Consider the following 23,234-nt stretch of genomic DNA (forward strand, 5'->3'; position numbering starts at 1 on the left):
CAAAGAAGAAATTGTAATAAAAAACAAAACATTAAAAATTGAATGATAATAAAGATATAACACATCAAAATTATAGGATGCAGTGAAAGCAATGCTAAGAAAGGAATTTATGGACTTAAATAGGCTATTAGAAAAAATTAGGAAAAATTAAAAATCAACAAGCAGAGCACATATGTCACAAAGCTAAAATAAAATAGTACATTAAACCTGACAAAGAAAATACAATAGACCAAAATTCAAGAAAATAAAAAAAACACAATTAAGAAATTCAGCAAAGCCAAAAGTTTTTCTTTAGGATAAAGAAGAAAAGATTAATGAAATTGAGAAATCTCAAGCAACATTGACCCAAATATATGCAAAAGGCATAAATTTCCTGTATCATGAATAAAAAAGAGGGACCTAATTAGACTCTGAAGGTATACAGTGATTAACCTAAACCAAAAATTTTGAATATCCAGAGACACATGAAGAGATGCTCAATATCATTAGCTATCAGAGAGATGCAAATTAAAACCACAATGAGATACCACTTTACACCAGTCAGGATGGCTATAATAGACAAAGCAACAAACAATAAATGTTGGAGAGGGTGTGGGGAAAAGGGGACCTTAGTTCACTGTTGGTGGGATTGTAGACTGGTACAACCATTATGGAAAACAGTATGGAATTTTCTCAGAAAAATAAAAATTGACCTGCCTTTTGACCCAGCAATTCCACTGCTAGGATTATACCCCAAGAATCCTAAAACATCAATTTCAAAGAACCTATGCACCACAATGTTCATAGCAGCACAATTTACAATAGCCAAGAGTTGGAAGCAACCTAGGTGCCCATCAGTAAATGAATGGATCCAAAAATTGTGGTACATATACACCATGGAATTTTATGCAGCAGAGAGAAAGAAGGAGCTACTACCTTTTGCAACAACATGGATGGAACTGGAAAGCATTATGCTGAGTGAAATAGGCCAGGCATTGAAGGACAAATACCATATGATCTCACCTTTGACAGGAAGCTAAACAATAAAACAAACAAGCAAACAGAATAAAAACAAAGACACTGAAATAGAGAACAAGTGGGCAGTGACCAGAGGGGAGAGGGAAGGGAACTTAAGGGGAAAAAGGGGGGAGGGATTTTGAGGAACAAGTATGAAAGACACAGGGATGAGGACTGGGGGGGGTGGAATGGGAGGGAGGGGGGAGACCGGGCGGGGGGGGGGAAGAGAAAAAAAAAATGTACTTGAAAAGTAACCAAATAAAATTAAAAATAAATAAATAAATAAATAAATAAAAAATAAAAAAAAATTATATGAAGTACACCAAATTTACCAAAATGTCAGTAATTTTGTATCTATTAATGAAATTGAATACATTATTAAAAATCTTCTCCCACACTAAACAAAACAGGACTCCATGATTTCACTGGCAAGTTCCTCTAACTATTAAAAAAAATTTAACACAAATTTTATAAACTATTTCACTGGCAGGAAAAAGTAACTGCTCTAAGCTTTTGAGGCCAGCATAACCATGACACAAAAACCTACCAAGGACATTACTAGACAGGAAAATTATAGGTATGAAGATGCTGATCAAGAATGTTAATGCACTAAATCCAAAGATATAATAATTTTCCAAAGAAGATAATAATTTTAAGTAAGTTGGGCACTCCAGAAATGCAAGGTCAAATTAACACTTAAAAATTAAGTTAAATTTAACATACGAATGGAATAAATGAGAAACACAGAGTGTTACTAGCTCACTGGGTAACAGGGGAAAAGCAGTGGATAAAATGCATACTTAGTAGGGAAATACTGAAAGCTCTCAACCCTCAGACTGATGATGAGACTGTGACATCCACAATCACACTCCTCTTAGGCTTCATTAAGTTGGTGATACAGTCAATATAAAATAACTATATTTCCTAGCAAAAGCCAACCAGAGACTAAAATCTTTTTAGAAAGATTACACTTAAAATACTACAAAACCCTTTTTTGACAAAACTGGAATTCAAGACACCCACACACGACCACCTGAATTACAATGATGGTGCTAATTCTAACAGAGAAAAGGATGATGCTCTTTTCAATAAATGCTTCTGAGTCAGAGGTATATTCAAATGGAAAACCACATACACACCCATGAACATACATTCTTTATCTCAACCTCACACCATAGCCGAAATCTACAATACAATACAAGCTTATGAGAGAAAATCCCCGCCTCCTTGGCATAGCCAGTCGATTAGTTAAATAGGACCAAAAAGGCCATATCCACAGAGGAGAAGCTGGAGAAATGGGACTTCACTAAAATTTAATGAAGATATATACACACAATAAATCAGCAAGACTGACAAACCAATAGAAAAGTGGGCAAAGACTTAAACAGGGACTCCACAAAGTAGGCTATACAAATGAGCAATAAGCATACGAAAAGGTACTCAACATTATTATTAGAAAAATGTGAATTAAAACAACAATACATTAGAACATATGCCCAAAGTAACTAAAATTGGAAAATATAAAATTTGAAGCTGGTGTGCCGAGTATAAGCAATGATGTGAAGCAGTTACATTTTTTTCACAATTTTAGTAATAGCTACTTGGAAAAACAGTTTAACAGAAACTACAAAGCTGATATATAAATGTCTGTCCAGAAAGTATCCAGCTATGCATTACGAAAAATAGAAACATTTATTGAAGAAGCTACAAAACACAAGAAATGTTGTACATAGAACAAATACAGCCTCCATCCCCTTCAAAGAAGGTGCTTTGGGACCTCACACAATTCTCTGTGTCTCTTCCATTGTTCTAAATATTCTACAAAATCCTTTTGGAATCACCATCAGCTGTCCTGTCCTATTTTCCTGAATGTCATCGATGGTATGAAATCTCTTTCCTTTCAAAGCTGATTTTAGTTCTGGGAAAAGCCAGAAGTTGCAGGGCACCCAATCTGGGCTGTAGGGGGGCTAAATGTAGGGTAAGTGGAGACAGTCTTTCCCCAGGGGAAGCAGTGTTCCCACAGCCTTGGAGGAGCCTGATAACCACTGTTCTCATGGGCTTGAGACTGGGTCCGATAAACTGTTCCCATAACATGAAGTGGGCTTGCATATGCAGAATTATGCTGTGTTATATAATTTCTGGCATCTTGCCGGCTTTGTTCCCCTGTAGTACTTAACCAGGTAGGGACTCCCTTCTGGGACAGGTGTCATCCTGGGGAGCAAGGGCCATGACAAGAGACATTCAGACAGACATGCAGCTTGCAGCATGCGTGGCTCACCCACCTGGGAATAAAGGCATGCCAGACATCCGAACTGCTCCGTGAATCTTTTTCCGTCTGCACAAATACCATGAACCTGCCTGGCCTCGAGGGGTGGCAACACACTAAGTCACCTGGGTGATTTGATGTTTCACCATAAACTGCACGAGACGTGACGCATGAGCAGGCACACTGTTGTGATGAAGCTGCCAATCACAACTGAGGTGCCCATAGCGGTGGCTGTTTCCATCATATTTCTCAACCCGTGAAGAACACTGAGGTAGTACTCCTCATTAATTGTTTGGCCTAGAGAGGTGTACTCATGATGGACAACCCTTTCCCAATCAAAACACATATTTAACATGATATTGATCTTGCTGAAACTTTGCCACAACTCCTTCAGGCAAGGAGACCCAGGCAACTTCCGCTGGGACGACTGACCTTCATTTCTGGATCATAGCCATAGATTCACCCTTAATCTTTAGTCATGACCTTCTTGAGGAAGGCTGGCTTGTTGGTAGCACTTTCAATAAAGTCATTAGCAACTACAGCACAATGTTCCTTCTGCTCTGGTAGTAGAAGCTGGGGAATGAATTTTGCCATGACATTTCATGCCAAGTTGCTGCATCAAAATCTTGGACACAGTAGTTTTTGGAATCCCCAGATTAACTTTTAGTCTTGCAGAGTCAGTCACCAATCTTTGTACATTACAGCCCGTACAGGTTCAACACTCTCAGGTGTTCTGCTTGTTACAGGCCTTCCAGAATGTGGATCACTTTCAACAGATTCTTGACCATCTTTGAAGCATTTGTGCCACATTTTTATTTGTGTTGCACTCACTGCATCATCCCTGAAAACCTTCTGGATCATCTGAACATTTTCTGCAGAGGAATGTTCAAGCTGAATGCAAAATTTCATGCAGATTTGTCGTTCTAGTCAGTCATTTTGAATGCTATAGCCACACAGTACACGTGCTCACTAAACAGTGTCTACTGCCCCACTGACTAGTACAGTGAAGTCATCATCGTTCACACCTGTGCACTCCAGTCCACTCTCGTTGGCGGACAGGTGACATCGAGGTCACAAACCATTCTTGTTATAATAATAATGACTGGATTTTTCTGGACAGACCTTGTATACCCTTAAGGTGGAAAGATTTCACTCAAAGTAGATATCCAAGAGAAATGCACTTACGAACATCAAATGACATATGCATGGCAGTTTTATTTATAGTAGCCGAAAACTAGAGAAAACAAAATTACAATCAACAAAAGATGGACAAATACATCCTAGTATATTCATACAATGAAAAAGAACTCCCACTGCATATAATATAAATGAATGTCACAGATATGAAATAAGAAAAAGGAGCCAGATACAAAGAATGTATATATTCAGGTTGCATTTATATAAAGTTCAGATACTTATCTATGGGATAAAACTCAAAACATCATATGATCTGACTTATATGTGAAATCTAAAAAAGCCAAACTCATTGATACAGAGGAGATGGGTGGTTGCCAGAGATTCAGGAAAGGGGAGCATGGAGAGATGGTGGTCCAGGGGTACAAACTTCCAGGTATAGGATGAGTAAGTTAGAGGGATCTAATGTGCATCACAGTGACTACAGTTAATGGTACTGTATTGTATATTTGAAAGCTGCTAAGAGAATATATCTTAAATGCTTTCACCACATACACACACACAGAGGTAATTATGTGAGTTCATGGATGTGTTAACTAACCCAATTATGGTATTCATTTCATAGCAATGTGCCAAATATATGTTATATACCTTAAACTGGGATGTCAAACTCATTTTCACCGGGGGCCGCATCAGCCTCGTGGTTGCCTTCAAAGGGCTGAATGTAAATTTAAGACTATCCATGTAACTACTCCTGAACAGTTAAGCGAGAGCTCGGTGCTGCTAATGGGCAGAAACAAGGTGCTGGGAGGATAAAACGAGGTGGAGGGCTGGACTGGCCCACGGGCCTTGTGTTTGCCACCTGTGCCTTAGACTTGCACAATGTTATATGTCAATTATATCTCAAATAGGCCAGAAAAAAATAGTGATTCTTATGGGGTAGAGGGTTAGGACTGACTAAGGAGACACCAAAAGTACTATGGAGTAGTGGTAACTTTCTATACTTTGATTTAGGTGAAGGGTTATATGTGTACATTTAATTCATTAAAACAAAAAATTTGAGCTACACAACTTTGTTCCTTACTATATGTTACTTCTCACTTTTTAAAAAGTTTGCAAAATAAGTGATAGAATCAGAACACAGAACCTGGGCACTCCAATGGATGATACACAAGCGCCTCTGTTTATAAAAGTAAGAACAGCCTCTACGAACTATTCGGACCCTCTGAATCTAAAGTTCAATTACCAGACATTCACTTAGATGGTGAAGAATATAAAAACTAGTTATCTGAAGGTGAAGCTTCCTCTAATATTGTAATGGATGACACTCCACAGGCTTCATATGGATTCAACTGGCTAATTTCCATTCCCAGAATAAATCCTTTAACAAGTACTCAGTCAAGATGAATACTATGAAAATGTGTTAAATTTTTCTCCTCTAAAGATTATGAATTTCTAAAACTTGTAGTCACTTAATACAGACCAAATTACAAGAAGAAAAAATAAACATTATGTTATATTTTTATACTAACATATTTTGACCCATACTGGTACTAGGATGACATATTTGAGAGATTTCAAAATTACAAATTGCTTTACATGTTTTTTAATAATACCTACTGTATAAAATTAATGTCATTCCAAAATGCTCAAAAAGCTCAATGTCTTAAATATTTTAAAAATATTTTGATAATATAAATGTGCTCTGTACACTTAAGCTTAACCAAATTTTTCAGATACATAGATTCACTTAACTAAATTTGCTACAAAATATTGAAATATTGTCTTCTCAAATGTCATCCATCCCTTCTGGGTTGTTAATTGGAAAGGAAGTTAATATCATTGCCTCTATTTTAATGGCTAACATCAATCTATCCAAAGTACTGATACAATTGTCTACAAAGATGACTGCTTAGGATCAAACTGAATTTCCTTGTGTTTCTATTAGTGCAACCTCCTCTCAACGCTCAGTAGAGCAATAAGAATAAAATGATCCAAACACTATGTACATTTTATGGATATTACATTTCTATCATTTAGAAGCTCTAAGCAAGAAAAATGACCACTGCTTTTGCAACCCTAGTTTCATAGACTTTAAACAAATGTCACAAACATATAATGCTAATTCAATTTCCCATATTTTGTTTGTTTGTTACTCCTTTAACATAATCAGAAATAAGAAATGAGGCACTCTCTGGAGAATCTGACATAACAGGTGCACCTCACAGAAATGCAGACTGTTTTTTTTTTTTTTTAATTTGCACCTTGTCTCTTTTTCTTGCACAACAAAAAAAAGGAATTTGCAAAAATGCTGTAAAACACTTTCTGGAACTGATCCCAAATATAAAATGGAGAGATGGATAGGCTGCTGAGAGTATTCAATGAAAAACAGTACCTAAAATGGCAGCAATCACAGGGAAAAAATTTTATACACAATAGAACTGCATTTCAAGTTTAGAACCAAGGGAGGCCTCCTTTTCCATAAATCTTTCAGTGAAATACTGATTAGAGCACAACTCTGATGCATTATTGAACAGGCAAACCCTTGCACAATAATTGATGGTGGCACTTTGATTTAATGATCCTTATTTTTAAAGCTAATTAAAAAAATTGAGTTGCATGTTCAAAGGGGATTAGCTTAATGTGACGAGACTATTTTGGACATAAATTAGCTCACAGCTCCTAAACTAAACAAGATACAAAATGTAGCAGCAAGTTATAAAAGGGAGGGAAGACATTTTCAAATGAAATAAGCATAATTTTACATTTATTATGAGACATTACTTTCATTCATTCAAATACTTACTGAGCACCTTAAACATCCAAGATATTGGGCTCTAGGTAATGGTGATTATGCTTTCCATGATCACTAATATGTTAGGTATCCTATAAAACTACTCCACCAGGATTAGTTCACCAATCTACTAAGACAATACTTTTCTATTATTAGCCATGCCTATTGAACAGCAAAGCATATGGTGACCAATAATCCACCCAATAATTTGCAGATATTTTAAAGTAGCTATTGACTACTAGTGGCTGCTAAAGTTAAAAGATAAGGAGATTGAATTTAGAAAATAATTCCTTAACCAACTGTTTCACAAATCATAAAAAAAGAATGTTTAAGGAGCCATTCTGAGTAACCGAAATGCAAATTTTCTGCTGTTGCCTCTCTGATACATGAGTCCATAGTTTCAGGCCATTATTTGTCTTAAAATTTCCCTGTGCTAAAAAGGATAAACTATCAACCATGAGACTCAAGATGGAAAGCCAAGAACACTTAAACACTTAAAAACAGAAGTGAATTAAAGATTATGTAAGATTGTTGTCTTCTCCCTTTTAGTAAGTATGTGCAGATGATCAACATGTACCACAGCAATGCTGACTGCTACAGTTTTAAATGACAAGCTCAAGTATGATACTGTACTTCTATACAATGTCATCAACTTAAGTGAAAGGCCGGGTAGCAGGTTATGCTATTTTTTTTTAAGATTTTATTTATTTATCTTTAGAGGGGAAGGGAAGGAGAGAGGGAGAGAAACATCAATGTATGGTTGCCTTTCATGTGTCCCCTGCTGGGAACTGGCCTGCAGGGAACTGGCCTGCAACCCCAGTATGTGCCCTGACTGGGAATCGAACCGCAATTGTCTGGTTCGCAGGCCCGGCGCTCAATCCACTGAGCTACACCAGCCAGGGCCAGGTTATGCTATTTTATAATGTTCTAGTTTCCCCACAAAGCTGCATGTAAAGAGATTTTATTTCTTCTTGAAATTCCATCTTAAAATACGTTGATTAAAATCAAGCCACAATTCATACTCCCTAAAATGTTGAGTTCAGGCAGCATAATGCAGTGTTCCCCATGTATACTTTATAAACTAATTTTTAAGGAAGGTCTAAATTCAACTAAAATATTGAGAAACACTTCATATGAAAAAATTCAGATGTCACTCCACCACCAATTTTCTAAAACATACACGAACACTTGGGTAAAGACTAGAAAATAACTTGAATTTAAAGCAGTCACAATTATGTTTTAAACTTCACTTTATATTGTTAGAAAAAAGATTTTTAAGCTTACTGTTAAAAAAAAGTTACTTCCTATTGTGAAGTAAAATATAACAGGATAATTTAACCTATCCCCAGACCTTCTACTAAGATTCCAGTTCTACAAATTTCAAAAAAAAAAAGGTTTCTTTGTTGTACTGTTTGATCTATTTTGATAATACCTGTATTTTTTATAGCATCATTGTGTGGGAGGTGTCTGTGGCAGGATGATGAAGAAAAAAACAACGTTCTTTTCAGCTCCTCTCATCAAGAGCAATAGCCTACCTCTCCGTCCACTGAATCACTTTAAAAGTTCTTGATGAAACAGTAACTGACCTTTTTTGACCTTGACTCTTGAGTGTACAGCATGTCTTTTTAAGCACTTACACTGCATAAAAAATAAAACTTGTTTAAAGGAAAAGCACTACCGTTTGAGTTGTAGGCTGAACTAGCTACTTCTTTCCATGAGTATATTATGTGAAAAAACTACTGAATATCAAAAAGTGATTATACAGACTTAGGTATGTATATGGCAGATAATTTCTTGAAAAAAAAAGTAATCCTGTCATCTCAAGAAAACAACTGACAGCAACTGTTGCCAATAGTAAAATTTTGAGCTTTCAAGTGACAATTAGAATTTTGAAACATAAAACTGCAACATTAAATCTTGACAACTTTCCATGGCTTCAAGACTGTTGAAAAAAAATGGGAAGCTATCCTACCAAGTCTATTTTTTATATTATACAATAAAAATGTAATTGTCCCACTTTTCAGATTAGCAAGATGATGCAAAATTATGCACAGACTTAACAAATTTAAGCATAAGAGGGAGACATTTTACTGTAACTAAATACAAAATTTTCATTGGTTTGGTTTCAGATTCTACATTTTAACTAATTTTTGAGAAACTACAAAGAGCTTGGGTGTCTATCAAAGAAGGATATCCACAAATTTCTAAAAGGGCTATACTGTTACGATACAAATAATGGAACACCTGAAGTTGTCCCAGAGGCTCCTTAACTATCCTTGATTTTTTGGATTCTTTTTTCTTCATGTCGACTGGTTAGATGTCTTTTTCTTCCTTATATTCTAAATCATTCATTTGATTCTTAGCTTCATCCACTCCACTGTTGATTCCCTGTAAAATGTTCTTTATTTCACTTAGCATCTTTATTTATCAAAGGATCATTTTTTATGCTACTGAAGTACCCACTGAATTCCCTAAGCATCCATATAAACAGAATTGTGAACTTTGTATCTGATAGCTTATCTCCATTTTGTTTAGTTACTTCTCTGGACTTTTCTTCTGTTCTTTCACTTGGGCCATATTTCTTTGCTCATTTTGGCAGCCTCCCTGTTTTTGTTTCCATGTATAGGTAGAGCTGCTTTGACTCCGTGTCTTGGTAATGTGGCCTCATGTAGTAGGTGTCCTATAGGATCCACTTGCACAGCCTCCCCTACCCACCAAGCTGGGTACTCAAGCTGCACGCTCCATGTGGGCTGAATACTCCCTCCTCTTGTAGATGAGTCTTCATTGCTGTCTACAGATCAATTAGAGGCATTTACCAAGGCTAGAAAGCTGGTAGGACTAGCTGTGACACCTGGCCAGCAACAACCTCCCTCTTTAGCTTGTGGAGGTGGTTGGGTGGTACTCCAATTTGGTCTGTAACTGTCTGCTGGGTGCCAATATGTGCATTATAGGTATGCCAGAAGGAGAAGGGAAAGAGTAAGAAATTGGAAACCTATTTGAAAAATAATAAAAGAAAACTTCCCTAATTTGGTAAGGAAAATAGACATACATATCCAGTAAGCACAGATAGTCCCCAAAAAAGATGGATGCAAAGAGGACATCAACAAGACACATCATAATTAAAATGCCATAGGTTAAAGGCAAAGAGAGAGTTTTAAAAATAAAACACATAGTTACATATAAAGGAGTTTCTATAAGCATGTCAGCTGATTTCTCAAAAGAAACTTTGCAGGCTAGATGGGATTGGCAAGAAGTGCTCAAAGTGATGAAAGATAAGGACCTAGACCCAAGATTGCTCTATCCAGCAAAGCTTTCATTTAGAATGGAAGGGCAGATAAAGTGCTTCCCAGACAATGTTAAGCTAAAGGAGTTCATCATCACCAAAGCATCATTATATGAAATATTAAAAGGATTTATTTAAGAAAAATAGAAAAACTATGAACATTAAAATGACAATAAATATATAATCATTGACAGTTATGTTTTTTAAAGATTTATTTAATTTTAGAGGGAGAGGAAGGGAAGGAGAGAGGGAAAGGAACATCCATGTGTGGCTGCCTCCTACATGCCACTAATTGGGGACTTGGCCCGCAACCCAGGCATGTGCCCTAGACTGGGAATTGAACCGGGGACCCTTTGCTTTGAAGGCCCGTGCTCAATCCACTGAGCTATACCAGCTAGGGCCATTGACAATTAAATTTAAAAAACAAACTAAGCAAATATGTAGAACAGAAACACAATCACAGGTATGGAGAACTTTGGGACCTTGGCCAGTGGGGAGGGGCATCTGGGGAATGGGAGGAAAGGTGAAGGGATTAAGAAGTACAAATTGGTAGTTACAGAACAATCATGGGGATGCTAAAAGCAAGTACAGGAAATGGAGTGGCCAAAGAACTTACATGCATAACATGTGACATGAACAAAGGAAGGGTGATTGCACAAGGAGGGTAGGGTACTGTATAGAATAGTTCCTGACACACAGTAAAAATGTAGTATCTGTTCATTGTGATGATGAGGAGGAGGAGGTGCAGAAAGAGTAGGAGGAACATCTTACAACATGGTTACCAAGAGAAAAGCTTTTTTCAACATAATTTCAGTTACTTGGCACATTTATGTATATTAAAGTTAGATATTTAATAAGGAAAAATAAATTAATGTAACACAGTTCTGGATATTTAAGAATATTCATGCATTCATTAATTAAGCAATCATTTAATGAGTTTGAGCAAAGTATCATGTTAGGTATAAGTAGTCAAAGATGAATATGGTATGGTTTTTATCCCCAAAGTATTAAACGAATTCCAAACAAACCTAAAATACAATGAATTCCTAAACTGCTTTTTATGCTTGTTAAGAAAAAATGGCAAGTGGAGCACAGCATAGACACCACAGTCTAGACATGTGTGTTGATGTGCATTTGCAGAATGTCTTTTCTTTATTTAAATCTCAACACTTCTGTGCTTTCTTAGCAAAACTTCCAAGGCAAAACATTTAAAGAATGTAGCTTAACCAAAAATATTCTTATCAAAGGATGCTGCAATTTTCCATATCAAATGGGAGAAGATATCAAAATTAAGTTAATCTACTCTAAATGCCAAGACAAATAGCAATTTGGAAAATGAAAATTTAGACAAACAACGTATTAGAACTTCTTCAGTTGCTTCTCCTATCAGTACCGCATTTCCAGAAGACAAAGAAACCTGATTCACTGTTCATAGTCTGCCTGGAGAAAAATAAAAATACAACAAAACCCTACAGAAAAGTACAATATAAACACAAGGATTGCAAAAGCAGGTTGAGAGTTGTTTGTATGGAAAAAGACATACAGATCATGATTATGGCAACAGCTTTATTAACTGCTTGGCATTCTCACAACTGTAAACCTACTTCTGCCCACTACTGTATATGAAAATGAATGCATGATGACTAATGTTACTTTGCCATACTGTCCTTTCAATCCACTACCTATATTTACTTTAAAATCAAGTATAATTATAAATAAAAAAGGAATGAAAGTTCTTATTTATATTTTAAGGGACCTATGCTTAAAATTTAGGGGCAGAATTGAAGAGAAATGACAATAAATTTGAGTTTACAAAATATTTTGTTTAAGTGCATTTCTATTTAGGAATACTATTCCCTCTTTTTTCTAACATACTTGTTCCTTTACATTAGAGAAGTAAGGGTTTAGAAACAGTATAAGTTAAAGTAAACACATTGACTTTGGGGTCAGATGGATTTATATTCTCCTCTTAAATCTACCAATGAATAACTTCTCTACGCCCCAATTTCCTCAGGACAGAAATCGGGACAACCCCCGCCTTCCTCTGAGCTGATGGACGGTTGAAGGAGGCAGAGCTCACACAGTACACAGGGGTTTCTGAAAGGTGAACGCTGTTGTCACTAACGCTTCAAATGGACAACGACTGTTCCTACTACTTGGGCTAAAAATTTATTTGAGTTATATCCAGTAAATTACACATTTTTTCCTCCAAAGATCATTTAACTTTGTCACAAAGATACCACACAATTAGCACCATTTGCTGTTTCAGACACGCATGCATACCCAATAGCAAGATGGTGTTGCATTTTAATCCAGCACTGTATAAAAAGCATGAACAGTGCCTTCTTGCCCAGGATAAAACAAGAATTTTAGTCCTTTCAAAGGCTCTGTATTTACAAACTTTTGGTTAAAGGAACAAACATTTAAAAGCTGTTATTGTACCAAAAATAAAGTATTCGAAATTCCTACAGTAAATAAACTTTATGGTAAATGCAAAAACACAAGAATCACTCCTCTTCTTTAAACTTCTAGACAATGTACATTAAAGTCTCAAGAAACAGGCTCTTTTCTGGTACGTGGCTTCAATGCTCTACCAGAAAAGCCAAAGCATTCAGGGATAAGGAAAACCTTTCTTCATTTTCACAAGCAATATACACAGAGAAAAGTGCCAGTCCATTTTTAGATAATTTCTGTTAACGGGAATAAGGCATATTTTCCTTCTTTTTCTTCCCTCACCTTAGTGACACCAAGTCATAATTTAACTCACGCATTCTTGAGAGACAGGAGTCATTTCCCCCTTACTGACTGCAAGCCTACAGATGAATCATCTTCCCTTCAGTCTTGAATTAGAAGCCATAAAAAGAGGGGTCATTTTTTTCCTTATATAATAAAATAAACCCAAGGAAACAGCCATCCCTGTTCTTGGAGACAGGAATTGCACAAAACAGTATTTTTCTGATAACAAAACACAAAACAGGGCAACAAAATGCTCACTTATCAAAATTCTCATCTTCCCATACGTGGAAACTAAAAGCAAAGGAATATAAAAAGATACTTAATTTCATGCAGATGCAAAGGAAAAAATAAACAATCCAATTAAAAAATGGGCAGAGTATCCAATAGACACTTCTCCAAAGAGGACATACAGATGGCCAATAGGCATGTGAAAAAAATGCTCAACATCACAAATCATCAGAGAAATGTAAATTAAAAGCACAATAATACCTCACACCTGTCAGAATAGGCATCATGAATAAATCAACGAACAACAAGTGCTGGAGAGGTTGTGGAGAAAAGGGAACCCTAGTTCACTGTTGATCTAGGTGGAATGGAGACTGGTGCAGCCGCTGTGGAAAGCAGTATGGAATTTCCTCAGAAAACTAAAAATGGAATTGCCCTATGACTCAGTAATTCTGCTTCTGGGACTGTATCTGAAAAACAAAAAACCTGAAACACTAATTTGAAAGGATATATGCAATTTTATGCTCATTGCAGCGTCATTTACACTGGCGAAGATTTGGAAGTAGCTCAAGAGTCTATCAATAGATGAGTGGATAAAAAATCTGTGGCACATTTACACAATGAAATACTACTGGGCCATAAAAATTTACACAGTGGTAAGTGAGGAGAGGCTTAGAAACCTCCAGGACATCTTTAAATGTTCCAACATCTGAATTATAGGGGTACCACAAGGGGAAGAAGAACAGCAACAAGTGGAAAACTCATTTGAACAAATAATAAAGGAGAACTTCCTCAATCTGGCAAAGGAAATAGACTTCCAGGAAGTCCAGGAAGCTCAGAGAGTCCCAAAGAAGTTGGACCCAAGAAGGAACACACCAAGGCACATCATAATTACATTCACCAAGATGAAAATGAAGGAGAGAATCCTAGAAGCAGCAAGAGCTAAGGGGACAGTCACCTACAAAGGAGTTCCCATCAGACTGTCAGGAGATTTCTCAAAAGAGACCTTACAGGCAAGAAGGGGCTGGAAAGAAGTATTCCAAGTCATGAAATCCAAAGACCTACCATCCAAGATTGCTCTATCCAGCAAAGCTTTCATTTAGAATGGAAGGGCAGATAAATTGCTTCCCAGATAAGGTCAAGTTCAAGGAGTTCATCATCACCAAGCCCTTATTATATGAAATGTTAAAGGGACTTATCTAAGAAAAAAGAAGATAAAAAAGATGTACAGTGAAAGGACAGTAAACTCACAGTTATTAACAACCACACCTAAAATAAAAACAAACTAAGCAAACAACTAGAACAGAAACAAAACCATAGAAATGAAGATCACATGGAGAGTTAGCAACAGGGAAGTGGGAGGAAGAGAAGTGGGGAGAAGGTACAGAGAATAAGTAGCATAGATGGTAGGCAGAAAATAGCAGGAAGGGCAAGAATAGTATGGGAAATACAGTATCTAAAGAATTTGTGACAGATGGACATAAGCTAAAGGGGGGGAATGGTGAGAGAGGGGGTGTGCAAGGTGGAGGGGAATGAAGGGAGCAAAATGGGTCAATTGTAATGGCATAATCAATAAAATATATAAAAAACAAAAAAAGAAGACTAGTACTCAGTGGTAAGAAGAGGAAGGAGGGAGGAAGAGGGAGGTGGAGGAATAATCTTACCCTTTGCAATAGTATGGATGGGCCTGAAGAGCTTTATGTTAGTAAGCCAGTCAAAATAAGACAACCTTATGATGGGCCTTACGGTCACATTCATATGGGGAACATAATGAGCAAAATAAACTAACAAAGAAAACAAACAAACATATATAGAGGACTGACTGATGGCTGTCAGTGAGGAGGGTGGTTGTGGGGCTGTGTGGAAAACGTGAAGGAATTAACCAAAAAAATGGAAAAAAAACCACAGGTAGACACAGAGCAACACAGCGAATACCAGAGGAAAGGGCAGTGAAGGCGGTAGAAGAGGGTAATGGAAGGACAAATGCTGATGGAAGGAAACTTGATGTGGGGTGGTGAACACACACTACAATATACAGATGTTGAATTACAGTGAAATAGAACCGTACATGGTAAACATATAATTTTTGTATCATTACCCCAATAGATTCAATAAATAATTCTCGTCTTTCCATCTATCTTAAAAATAAAAATGTAAGAAATGATCAGTTACTGATGCTACTGCTTAAGAGCAGCATATACCTCGACATTTGGTCTGTAAACTTGACCTGGCAGTCTGCAAATACATACCTACTGGTGGTGGCCCTGCGGGCCACCCCAGAATAGTGCCCCCAACTGGTACCAGACATTTGAAAGGGACCCTCTGCAATGCACATGAACTATTTCTCTAGGTTTTCTAAAATTAGCTCCTGTTTTAAGACAAAGTACTGGAAAAAAATACAGGTTGTACATTTCCTCATGTACCCTCTGGAAGAAAAACCATAACTTTTATAAGTTTGAATGTGATGTATTCTTACTGTGTATTCTTAGTATATTTCATTGTTAGAAATATGAAAGAAGCATTTCTGAGAAGAGCAATTCATGTATTTATAATTATAACTGAAGGTCTTACCTATCAAAATGTCATTAAAACTCTTTTCTTAATTTTATGTTATATCTTTTTACTACAATTTTTTAATATGGACAAATTTAAAAAGTTATTGAGCAACTGATTTTAAAAAATCATTTATTAAATTATTAAATACTTCGCAATCTGGCCTGAAAGTGTTCTCTCTTACCAACAGCCTGCATATATTCCATTCTCTGATAACACAGGTATATATGTGACTATTTCGCAGATGCTCAGTGCACACTTTATAAACCCCATTCATTGTTTTGGAGGGTTGCTGTGTGCACTGAGGATGTTTAGCAGCAACCCCGGCCGGCCTCTATCTGTTACATGTCAGCGGCACGCCCTCTCCCACCCCAAACTGGGACAATGGAGCATGTCTCCAGACATTGCCAAATGTCTCCTAGGGCAGGAGAATGCAAAATCACACCCAGCTGAGAACTGTTCTGTACCCATGGACACGTTGCTCCCACTACCTGAAATTACTTCCCCCACCTCTGCAGAAATTCCTAACCATTTTTCAAGACCCATGTTATCTCCAGTGTGAGTTTTTCTTCTAGTCCAAGTTAGTAATTCCTTCCACCCACTCCATCCACCTTCTTGTTTTTCTATTTAATTACAGAAGCTTATATATGTTCTATTTCCCCCTCTGGATAGTGAGAACCTCTATCTTATTTATTCATTGTATTTTTATTGATTTTAGGTGTTCAGTAAAGTTTTATTAATAAATGATCATGAGCCTGCTTCTATGAAGCATCCATGATATAATCCTCCAATCACTGCCAAGCAAAAATCTGACTCACTGAATGATGTCTCACATTGAGCAATACATAATCCCCCAGTTTTTCTGCTGTTGTTTTGCAATTGCACATGGGTAATGGAAATTAAATGATATAATTAATTTTAGTAACCCAAGGTGCTGGAAAAATATAGTTCTTATATTTTTGTTTGACATTTGTTTAGATTTATCTTTGAATCAACTATGAATCAATGTATTTTACCATCAGAGGTTGTGTCAAATACTTTTTGGAATGTGAACAGTAACACACTTAGAGACACAGAAATATAAACCAAACTCAGATTAAACTTAGAAACCAAACTAAGGTAAAACTTATAAGCAGATATATAAATCAAAATTTCATACTATGAAGACTGTATTTCAAAAGTAAAAATAAAAAATATAATATTCATCAACACTGAACCTGATGATCTTCAAGTAATTTCCAACTTCATTTTATGTTAAATCAGTATCTCTCCAATTATTTCAAGAAATGTCAAAATTTACAAGGAAAACATGAGAAAATCTGACTTAATTTTGTGTGTGTGTAATGCATGCATCTAGACGACATGTGTGTATGTGTGCGTGTATCTAGACTTCTCTGGGAGAAAGCTGAATGAACTAGGAGCCTGGAAATATCAAATAAAAACAACAAAAAAAGAGTGTGACACTCCAAAAAATTTGGAAATCACTAGAAGGAGAGTGTTCTGAATATTGTGCCTCAGGGCTTGTTTCCCATATGAGCAGTTCTTGTAACCTAAATTACCCACATCTTTTCTTCAATCTTAGAATTGATCTCTGTTGGGAAGGAAGGAAGGGAGGGAGGGAGGGAGGGAGAGAGGGAGGGAGGGAGGGAGGGAAAAGAAAGAAAGAAAAAAAGAAAGAAAAAAAAGAAAAGAAAGACCAGCAATACAAATTTTCAAATATTAGTCCCGAAATTCTAATGTAATAAATAATTTTAATCCACAGTTTTCTTACAACTGACTCAGGGTAAAATGATGTTTCATTAGTGCCTGTGGTCAATTCATAAGGCAAGGGCAATTAAATCATCAAGAAAGTAGCATACACCTATACGGGACTGGAGAAGCGTCATAGAATAAATATGCAAATCCAATTTCCTCATGGCTGACAAGTTTCTATTATGAAACTGCTAACGTGTTTATTTGCCCCTCAATGGCTGGATTTTTGTCATGAATACGCATTGAGCCCTGCAGTTAATAGCTGTGATGGCTAGGTGACAGGGAGGACACTACTGGAGAATTTGCACTTGACAGATCATTGACACATAGTCACATTTCTTTTTTTTTCCCTTCTCTTCATTTAACAGGAATCATGCAGTAGGAAATAAACTGGAGCTATTTAGAGATTATTCAGGTTTAATAGCACACATCCTTTTAGCTGGTGGTTAGAACAATGCACAATGTGGCAGAGTTAAACAGAGGCATCAATTATACTCTCAGTCCTGTTAATATTTCTGACAATATTTAAATAGCACATCCCTTCAGGGCATGGCTTTTCTTTGCCCTCTCAGTTACACACCTGTCAAGTGTTTAATTTTCCAAAGGGAAACAGTTTGATATCTAAGAGCAGTCTTAATACTGAAGAAGCAAATTAGAAAAATTAAACATTATTGAATAGACATAATGAGGAGGATCTGAGGGGAAAAATAGTAGGCTTAATTCAACATGGCATGTCAGCATCTGTCATTAAAGCAACTACATGATCATGTTCTCCAATATGCTGCATATACCTTGAGTTTTTCAATTATTCTCTGCCTTTGCTCTTTAAAAGACAAAATTATGGTGGAAAAAAATCAGAGGGGCCAAATATACTAATAATACTAACAAAGATGGAGACAGTAACTAGCACCTACTGTGCATATAAAATTATACATCTGAAAACATAATCTAGGTATAAGGTAATAAACAAAAGCTAGCCACTGCTGATCAGATCTGTGTAGTTATTGTTTTAAAAGCACAAAATATTTCACTTCTTAGGTGCATTAATTAAATATTAAACGATAGCAGTTGGTAAACTATATAGAGAATTTAAGTCTAACAAACTTTGAAATATTTGTGTTTAAACTTTAATTAATACGAGTTTCTGAAACTGTAGTTATACAAGACAAAAATCTGGTTCAATAAATGAATGAAATTAGTAAAGAATGGAGACTAAAGTAAAGAATCAAAACAACTGGGAGGTCGTCACCTTTCCTGAAGTTGTCACCTCAGGAGGTTAAAAACCATCTGAGTCATTTTAACCAAAATTAAACTTTTATCAGCTAAGGACCAAGTTTCTGCCTTTCAGGGAGAAGTCATGTGAGACGGGCTGCACAGTCAGAAACTGGAGAGGACGGTGCCTGGCAAGGCCAAGAGTTCTAGTTCTAGTCACTCGTCCTCTTTTAGTCGTCATGACAAGCAGGTGTGGGTCACAGGGTGTCCTCAGACCCTTTCAGTCCCTGAACAGGTGACCTAAGAGCCAAAAGTCCAAAGGCATGTGAGACATGTCCATGGCATTCACCACCTCACAGTTTATTTAGTCCTAAAATATATCTGTCTATCATTAATACAAAGACACCACCACACCATACCTAGTCACAGAGGGCGACATACAATGATACTGTGCATCACAGATTTCCGAGGAGGTTTCAGCTGAATCACACGGGCCCGAGACAGTTTTGGAGCCCATTCCCTACTTGGAAATGGTAAAACCAGCTCAGCAACAGGTAGGCCCTTCTATCCCCTCCCTTGGGCAGCCCTGGCAAGTGCAAATGCTACTGGGATCCACTTGCATCAGGAAGACCACAAGGGGTCATTTTTACAGTTTCCTCACTGGACTAGTGGTATTTCCTGATGTATGTACTAGTACTTTCTGTTTCAAATTTTTCTCTCATTCTAATCATATCCTCATAACACAAGGGGAGAAGGCACCTGCTCAACCTCACAGCCTCTGAAAAACCAGTTTTTCATATCATAATCACATTTATAGTCATGATACTGGTTTCTCCAAAATCTTGCCCATCCATTCTAAAAATGAGCATCTAAAACCAATGTTTTCAATAACTTGCAATGGGGACAAATACAACTACATATAATGAAACACCTCTTTTTCATAATTCATGATGATCATTTTAAATCATTAAGTAGAAATTCACTAGAGAAAAATATTTTTAAAGATTCTTCTTCATTTAATTTTTTGGCTAACAACTTATCTAGATTAAGAAGTTTCATGACGTTGCTACTATTTTTTTCTGCACTAGGCACACATTTGAAGTATTTTTCATTGGAGCTGTTCTTTCACTGAATTATAAAACTAGTCTTAAGTTTCATTTTTAACCTTTTAATACAGAATATATGGTACAAGTCATCCAATACCATTAAATTAATGCTAAAAATATTAGAATGGGAATTAACTTGGACTGAAGACATAAACTGACTTCCAACCTTGGGAGGGTAACAACCAATTAAAAAATTTTTTTTTGCCCTGGTCCTTGTGGCTCAGTTGGTTGGAGTGTCATCCCATAACCATAAGGTTGTGGGTTAAACTTCTGGTCAGGGTGCATCCTCGGCCCCATCTGGGCACAAACAGGAGGCAGCCAATCAGTGCTTTTTCTTGCATCTGTGTCTCTCTCTCCCCTTCCTCTCTTTCTAAACGCAATGAGAGAATGTCGAGTGAGGACAAAAAAAAACCACTTAAATATTTTTTTAAAAAACTGAGAAATGGTGATTTAATTAGTAAATTCAAAGAACTGACTTCAATTTTCATTCTGTCATTGTGATATATTTCAGTTTTAATATAGATGCTAGGGCTTTTTAATGCTCATGATTTTTTACAGAGAAAACTGTTACATTTAGAAGTTCTAGTGTTTGTCACCATCTGATGCTGTCATGGAAGGGATGGCTACTTACACTCCTCTAAGAAGTGAGAACTGCAATTCCTCTAACTGATGACAGTGTAATTATTCCTTTTACTGTTAAAATGGAGGTGATTTCCCTTTTTCACACACGATTACACATGCAAATCCAGGCTTATCTGAATCTTTTAAGTGTACCGAAGGTCTGAATCTGAATGAGCAAGACCACATGAACAATGAGCTCTGGTGATGGTGGAAACCAAGTCTGTAGCCACCCACTCTACACATATTTTATTATCCCTTTCTCCTGTAGGGGCTCCTTCGTTAGCCTTCACACAACCTTCAACACCATGTCATATCATCTCCAATATACAGCAACAACCATTACAAAAATAACTAAGGGGGAAGAAGCCACGGTGAATCTGAATGTCTCCTTTGGAGGTTTAAATGACTTCATTAACTATTCATTCACACATACAAAAATCAGGCTTTCAGAAAAACGCCAGCCTTTCACAAGATCTATGCCAAGCTGTGAATGCCTGCTTTGGGTGAGTGATGTCCTACCTGGTCTTTCAGCTGCTGCACAGAAGTCTGAAGGCTCAGAATCTGACTGAAGAGTGGGCTCTGCAAGACTGACTTTAGAAGGTTCAGTTTGTCTTCATTGGCCACATCCCCACGCTCTCGCAGCTTGGCTTGCAAGCGCTCTGCAGCCTGCAGGGCCCGGGTTTTGTCTATACCAAAGGGCAGCATCAATCAGTAACGGGAGTCAAACACATACACCAACCCATGCTTATAGAAATCCCAGAACTTTTTTTGAAAGCATAAAATTGACTTAGGAAAAAAAAAAGGAGGGACTAAAACATGTCACTATAAATATGTCCCTCAAACTTGAAGTTTCTTGTAAGAAAGTTTGTTTGAAAGCAGAAAACTGAATATAGTATATGATACATGCAACTAATTTTAAAGTACAGAAACTAATTCAGATAAAGTATATTTCAGTTCTAACCCCAGCTATTTCTACTTTAATAAAATCTATTGAAGACTAAATGTTCAGTATTCTTGCAAATGCTGATATTTTCACCTGTTAAAAATTATTTACATGTAAGAAAAATTAGAAATATAACTCACAAATATAAATATAAGTTAGAAAAATTAGAAATTAGAAAGTGAATGTGGATAGTCATAACATCCAAAATATGACAATGCCATAGATTGAAAAGAAAATCATCCTATATGTGAAAATTTACCTGCAAATACATCACAGTAATGCATATATCGCTTCAAAAGCGCAACTTTTTAATACTTTTAGTTTCCCCCAAAATTTAAACAACAAATTTACATATATAATTTATCATTATAATTCAAATATTAATTGACCACAATTTACCAGACACAATTCTGCAAAATATATAATACAATAGTAAAAATCCAAGCATGTTACATGTTCCGCCAGATAATGATTTCTACCAAAAATAATGAAAAACATCTCCCTACGGACATGTATTTGCACACACACACACACTCCCTCCCTCCTCTGCTATCTCTCTTCCTTAGAACTGAAGCCAAATTTACTTTTTAAATGGAGCCTGTTCAGTTAATACCCTGAGAGATTATATATTATATATTCAAATATATTTGCCATATCATAGTACTCAAACACAGTGAGAATTAATGATCACCATAGGCACTTTCTATAACATGCAATGGGGAATTACACAGAAATTGGGATATGAATTAATGTTGACCATGAGTTCACAAACACACACAAATTTAAACAAACAATATTTACTCATATGCAGAAATTTAAAAGCAAATTATAATAAAGATACAGATGAAAACTTTATCCTGGGTCCTATTTCCCACAGTATCTCAGAATAAAAAGCCACCATTAGGTTTGTACGTAAGAATTGGGTTTACATTTAAACATAAAACCCATAATTAGTAAAACATTGCATTTGTTTTTAACTTTTGCTATAAATGATATTTTTATAACACTTCAGATGAAACTGTGCAGATATAGAAACACATTACATTAGTTTAATGCTAGTGGATAAAAACTTTTAAAAACTAAGCTACAACAGACTCCTGCTACTTAGAACATACCATATTTCAAAGATTCCCCTGGAAGGACTTTCAATTCTTATTAAAAATAGTCAGAAAGTAATAGGTCTTACCTATAGTGTCTAACATGTTTTTTTCAATGTTCAGTGTACTTCTCTATAAACAGCCACCAAAATGGAACTCTGGGGGGAAAATGAAACAGTTATGTTTTATCACAACTTGAAAACTATATTATAAAATTATATAACTATAGAAAGCACTTGATATTACTATAATTCTTCTGACCATTAAACTTTTGTTGACTTAAAAGATAGTTTTCCTTATAGGCAAAAAATATCTTATTTTGCAGGTAATACTTGCAAAATAAGGTTATTGGCATAAAATCTATTTTAAATAAGATTGGAGACATATTCAGAATATTTCTTTTAGAGGTCCGCAACACAGCTCATTAAAACCTTGGATTTACTTAAAGATCCTTACCCTAAAAGTAAAAAGTTAACTTGACTCTGCATAAGAAATTCTGTGGGCAAAACATTAAAA

At 36.2% G+C, this 23,234-nt stretch overlaps 1 protein-coding gene across 7 annotated transcripts in view; it reads right to left on the reverse strand.

Annotated features, from left to right (window-relative positions):
* MPDZ (multiple PDZ domain crumbs cell polarity complex component) overlaps nt 1-23,234 on the reverse strand; it is a 159,710-nt gene that overhangs the window by 108,737 nt on the left and 27,739 nt on the right. For all 7 annotated transcript variants that reach the window (XM_053656298.1, XM_053656300.1, XM_053656299.1 and 4 more), the window contains 2 exons: nt 22,808-22,876; nt 21,198-21,364 (listed from right to left, as the gene is read on the reverse strand). In XM_053656298.1, the coding sequence (XP_053512273.1) occupies nt 21,198-21,364; nt 22,808-22,823 (183 nt within the window). In that variant the 5' untranslated portion in view covers nt 22,824-22,876. The remainder of the gene's footprint in view (nt 1-21,197; nt 21,365-22,807; nt 22,877-23,234) is intronic.

This window comes from Artibeus jamaicensis, unplaced genomic scaffold, assembly GCF_021234435.1.
Source record: "Artibeus jamaicensis isolate MK-2021 breed Jamaican fruit bat unplaced genomic scaffold, CSHL_Jam_final scaffold_1964, whole genome shotgun sequence".
In the NCBI taxonomy this organism is placed as follows: domain Eukaryota; kingdom Metazoa; phylum Chordata; class Mammalia; order Chiroptera; family Phyllostomidae; genus Artibeus; species Artibeus jamaicensis.